We start from the raw sequence: 6,000 nt of genomic DNA, 5'->3' as shown, positions 1-6,000 counted from the left end.
ATCCACAGCACTCTTGTAATTCTCCCTGTGAAGATGTGCTTCTATAACACTCTGAATTAAATAATTAAACTAAGAAGGTAATCTTGTAAGCTGCCTCTCTGAGACAGACTCTACCATCTGTGGTCGTGATTAATTCACCTGTGTGCGTGAATGTGTGAAAGGCTGAGAAGCTAATCAAGGTGCTCTGGAGTGTAAAAGCAGGGCCTTTGCCTCATGAGACAGTGGAGGAGGTGGCAAGGCAGTGCTGCTTTTAACATCAATTCTTTTCTTGGGCATATAATAACTTCAATAACCCTTTATATTCTTAACCTTCACATTCTGTTGAGATTGACTTTACTGTTTTATGGGGTCCCAGAGAACCCAATGCTATACATATATAAATAATAATAGTACTTTTTCATTTGAACCTTTTAACCTTATTTATTCCTCTGTTTTATCAAAATGTAGACATGCACTTTTCAAAAATGTGACTGGCATCCATTCTAGAAACAATGTTTCTGCCTGAGGTCCATTTACTTGAGTAAAACACATTGTAGAAAAATACAGTAAATCAAAATGGCAGGAGTGTAATTCAATGCATTTATTATTACTTTTTATGTAGGGTCTGAGATCCCAAACATATGTACAAATTTTCATGGAGGACATTTGAAGATCGAAATTTTGTTATAATCAGTTCTCAAAAGATTAAGAAATGTCAAGTATTAACTGGATACTAAAATGTTATGTCAATTTTTCAATCTATTAAAATAGCCTTTGGGTCTCTCAGATGCCAAACTGAACAACTGTTAACATTTCAATACTCAACATATTAGTATTTACAGGATGTAATAATATTCTTACATTATATCGCCACAGAATGGACAAAAAGAGGATGACACCTAGTGGGTTAAGACTGAATGGCATGAATTTACTGAGTTTCTAATGTTCTGGCATATTTCTGGAATGGAACAAACAAAACACATACATACATTTCAAAATCAACATGCATACATACATACATACATACAAACATATTAATTAGTTTTTTGGGTACCACTTTATATTAGGTGTCTTTACTATGTACTAACATAAAAATACATACAATACAATGTACTTATTGTGTAACTACATTTTGTTCTGTTAAATTCTCTTAAGATTCATATTTGATGCTACTGAGGTTGAAGTATGGGTAGGTTTAGGATTAGGGGTTAAGGTTAAGGTTAACAGTCTAACTACAGATGTAATTAAATGCAGGTACTTTAAATGTAAGTACAATGCAACAACACGTATGCACATAATATGTACACTGTATACATTTTGTGCTGCTAAATTCTCATAAGATTCACATTTGCTGCTACTGAGGTTGAGGTATGGGTAGGTTTAGGGATAGGGGTTAAGGTTAACAGTGTAACTACAGATGTAATTAAATGCAGGTACTTTAAATGTAAGTACAATGCAACAACACGTATGCACATAAGTACATAGTAGTAAAAGACACCTAATATAAAGTGGGTCCGTTATTTGTAATATTTTTGACAGCTTATACTGTATAGCCACATTAAAGAGATCAGATAACACTGTATATTATTCATATGAACACGCCAGTGGCAGTAGTGCACTTAATATGTACACACATTATGGCTTGATTAAAGAGCAATTCACTTTCCGTGGTGTAGGTTGAACAAACACAGCTCTGACTTAGTAAAAGGCCTGCATTTGTTTCGACCTTATTACATGAAGTTTCACAATTAGTGTTTAATGCATTTTAAAGTCACAGTTCGACAACAAACGGGTTAAAACAATAAAATATAATACATATTTATAATTCAAGCTTGTACTTAATGAGACAGAGATTTTTTTGTGTGTGTGTGTGTGGATATTGTTCATGTTATTTCCTAAAACGTACACTTTTTCATACTTAAAACATGTAGAAAATGTGTTTAACCAAAAGCTACTAAATTATAAAGCATGAAATCGCTATCACCAAAGGTACTGTATGGGTTCATCTTTTTAAGAAATTTCAGACTGTACACATTAGTGCTATACATATAAAAAAGGTTTGCTTAAAATTACAGAGAAAATACACAATTTCTTAGTAGATAATAACTGTAAGTGCATATACAGATTGCAGACACAAGAGTTTTTTTTTTTTTTTTTGTTTAGAAGAGGCCTTTGCTCTTTTTCAGATTAAGCTGTTTCCAGTTTGGGAGAGCATGAAATTCATCCCGTGGCATCTCCAAAACACTCTGCAAAAACAAATAAATCTGTCATCTTAAATTATTTTTGCATTATATTAACACAGAACTATGCCGACATCAGCAAACTCTTGCAAAGGCTGTTAAAACGAGCCAGTTTGCATAAAGCGGGGATTGGTTAATTTGGCTGGCTGACAATGAAAAGACACATTGGAAAACCATTAAACCAAATTGAGAGTTTGCTGGCCTTTACTGACAAACCGCTAGGTTTTATAGATTGAGCTCATGCAAGAGGAATCACTTTCCATGATGACCATTTCAGACTGCACTAGTGACCCCTAGAGTGGGTGACATGCATAAGGGATAATTACTGTCAGCCAGTCGTTATGGCAAAATAAATCGTGACAGGGTGATCAGGACTCTGATGAAAAGCTTATTTCTTATTAGTATGTGAGAAGAAAGCTGTCGTGGACTGATGTGAGAGACATAAACTAGCACAGATAAGGAAAACATACAGTTTAGCAGTCATTATACAAAAATATTTGACGTCACAATGCAGTGATTGAGAGCTGTGTATTATGTTTGTTTAGTAAAGGCCATGTGTGAGCATAATTAGGTGATGTAGTTACCTGGAAGTCTTTATCAGACAGGTAGTATTCGAGGTGCAGAGGATCCACTCCCTCTGGTAGGGGTTTGGAGGTGAGCTCCTCTGGGGTGTACTGTTGTCTGCTGAGTTTCGACAGAGCATCATTTACCAGGATCACTTTATTATGGGGTCCCTCTAACTATTTAAACATATACAAGGGACAGGTCAATCATCCATAGACTTAGATAATAAAGAATATGTCTTGACTCATCTTTAATTTATTATATGCTCGTTGTTGAAACGGATCAACCATGTATTCATGATAATTTACCTGTATTTTAATATTTGGGTCTTTCTCCCAATAAGGGAAGATGTTGGTAAAGGTTAGTGGTTCTGCTCCAGCCAGGATCAAATATGCCTGAGGGGGCCGCTTGGAGTTCTTCCCTAAAGCACAAACACAAAAAGCTCATTATTATTCAGCAAAGCATTAAATAAGCACTCAAATAAAAACACTGCTTGGACGAAGCTGACCGAAACATAGATTTGACAGACTCGAAATCAGCATATTAAATTTGTGCCTGTTTTGCATCAAAGCCTGAGGAAAACTTAAATAATTTCAAAATGTCATGAAAATTTGAACTGTTGCTATGTTGGTTAACAAGTTTTCATTAAACCCATAAAATAGGTTTTTAAAAGAACAACTGCAGTCAAATCAAAGTTGCTTTGACTTCCAGTCAAAGTCTGTTTTATTGTGTAGGCACAGTTATTGTTAGTTTGTTATTTCACAAACTTTGTTTAGGGTTTTTTTTCAAATCCCTAAACAAATGAAGACCAAAATTTCCTCCAAGAGCTTTCATGCTACCTTGACCAAACTCGGCACAGACCTTCAGACTGTTCTGACTCCGGTTGCTACATCTTTTTTTAACTGATCAGACTTGTTTTTTGTTTTTTTTTCTCACACAGTGGACGATCAAAAATAGGAAATATCCACTGATATAGAACTGGACTGCTCATGACGTCATATCAGTGAAGCCACTGTGCTGCCATATTGCTATGCCCAAACATTCCAATGTCCCTATTAACTTAATAGGACATCATCTCATTTCAGCCAGTAAACATTAGTCATTCAATCACTAATTTTATATCTGAAATCTGCATGTACATCTCTACAACGCGAACATCATACACATGTAATTATTTATTTATTAAAAGTTGGGAATGTTTCCTGTTTCTTGAAAGCCCGAGCAAGTTATGTAGATCTATATCAAACAGTACTACCTCTAACAAACTTACTCAGTGAACAGATCAGCTGAATGTAAACAAGTTAGATACAAACATACATTTTCAGACTTATTTATTGTGATAATTGAAGTGTTTGTTCAGAGTTACTTGTTTTATGTTTTTATTAAAAAGTGCCTTGTTCTCGTGGTCACTTGAATAAGAGCGTGCGCTCTCTCTCCCTCTATCACACACACAGCGGGCGCTGAGGTTGAGGGAGACACACAAAGCAAAGTTGGTCAAAATTAAACTGATACGGGTTCAACTGAAGGACAATGAATTAAACTGACTAAAGAGAGCACTTCAATATGAAAACAAGCATATCCCGGGCATTTAAGGTCAGTTAGAAATCCCGGTCTGACTTTTTTAAAGTCCTTATCGGGGGTAAGGGATAATGTCACTCTAAACAAGCAGATTTTACAGCATTTCCTACTTACATTACAGCTTGTGGACAGTTTTTCCATTTCCTTTGGTGATTGTTGTGCTGCACTGACAGACTGAACACCGGGGCAGGTGAATGCTCTGACATCGGGATCCGGATATATCTTCTCCCTCGTAACGAATATTATCCATAACAAGCAAATTAAACATTAAACATGATTGTCACTAGAGGGCGAAATGCAACTGTTGTGTCCGCAGGTCAGAGATGGTGAAACGGTGGTGTTTTTGCCTGTCAGTCATTGATTCTCTATGAGAGTTTGGGCATACTAAGATGGCCGCCCGAACACTTCCGAAGGCTTCACCTCCTACTGGCAGTTTAACATTGCATCAGCGATCCAGTTCTTTATATATATCAGTGGAAAAATCCCATTGACTTACATTGACGGAATGTTCAAATGGCCAATTCAAACTCCAGGTGTCAAAAATTCAAATGTAAACAAACCCACAAAAGGCCTTTGATCTGCTTTAAGTTGTTTTCTCTCTCTTAGACTACATCCACCTTAATCTGGATAAATTTAAAAATGGCATTTTCATTTTCAAAACGCTCTCCATCCACACTGTCGTTTTTAAACGTTTTCCAAAACTTGCTCGTCCACACTGAAACCTTTAAAAACACTTAAATCTCCTTACTGCGCATTTGAAAACAACTTAAGCATGGGCCTGCATAATTACCATGTATGGTATGAAACGCAATTATCCTTGTGTTCCGCCGCCGGACAGCAATTCCAAGTAAACTTCCCATCGCCTTTGATGGAATGCAATGTGAAGGTTGTACAAATAAACATTTAGCTTTAACAATGCTATTAAAGTGGATAGTAGGCACAATAACGCTGCTACAACTAAGCTGCCATCTTGACTGTTTTGGGTTGGAATGGATCACATGACTGCATCACATGACAACAACTACCTCATCATTTCTGAATATCTCAGTTTTCCCTGTCCACACTATAACGTGAAAAAAGCATTTTCAAATGTATCCAACTGGGAGAGCGTTTTTGAAAAAGCTCAGTTTTCGCTGGACAAAAACACTGTCTCAGTGTGGACGGAAGGCCAAAACGTAGCGAAAACTTGATGTGATTGAATTTCATTTATTAAACAATCCGAGCACAGCACCTTATTCCGTGACCATTGCCCTGCATGAAGAAGCCAATTTCTGACCTTGGCAATACTGTAGCACTGTCTCCATGGCACACTTCCTCTCAATGTCCCAGCGGATCTTGGCCGAGCCAGTGCATTCTGTATCTTCTGGCTGCTGTCCTTGCCAAAGGTAAACTTCCATCCTGTTATCCACCAAGAACAGAGCTACAGAGAAAGACACAGAAAGCAAAATACAAACAATCGGCACTGTAAGACCCACCTTGAACTAAGATACATTTCAGGTGATCCGATCAGCAGTGTACAGCGCTAAATTCAGGTGTAAACAAGGTCCCAAATGTTTTGTGATTACATCACAAAAAACACATACGGAGACAGTCAAAAACGCATGCGAGGTGTAAACGCTAATCCATCCTGATGCGCCCC

General features: G+C 37.0%; 1 protein-coding gene across 3 annotated transcripts in view; it reads right to left on the bottom strand.

The window, feature by feature from the left end:
* Positions 1–565: 565 nt before the first annotated feature.
* The window catches only part of LOC127423278 (supervillin-like), a 95,009-nt gene continuing 89,574 nt past the window's right edge, over positions 566–6,000 (bottom strand). For all 3 annotated transcript variants that reach the window (XM_051667441.1, XM_051667443.1, XM_051667442.1), the window contains exons 25-28: positions 5,638–5,781; positions 3,092–3,204; positions 2,804–2,959; positions 566–2,225 (exon numbers count right to left, since the gene is read on the bottom strand). In XM_051667441.1, coding sequence (XP_051523401.1) covers positions 2,139–2,225; positions 2,804–2,959; positions 3,092–3,204; positions 5,638–5,781 — 500 coding nt within the window. In that variant the 3' untranslated portion in view covers positions 566–2,138. The remainder of the gene's footprint in view (positions 2,226–2,803; positions 2,960–3,091; positions 3,205–5,637; positions 5,782–6,000) is intronic.

Source organism: Myxocyprinus asiaticus, chromosome 32 (genome assembly GCF_019703515.2).
Source record: "Myxocyprinus asiaticus isolate MX2 ecotype Aquarium Trade chromosome 32, UBuf_Myxa_2, whole genome shotgun sequence".
Taxonomy (NCBI): Eukaryota; Metazoa; Chordata; class Actinopteri; order Cypriniformes; family Catostomidae; genus Myxocyprinus; species Myxocyprinus asiaticus.
The sequence above is the reverse complement of the archived record's forward strand: the minus strand, read 5'-3'. Positions and strand labels throughout refer to the sequence as shown.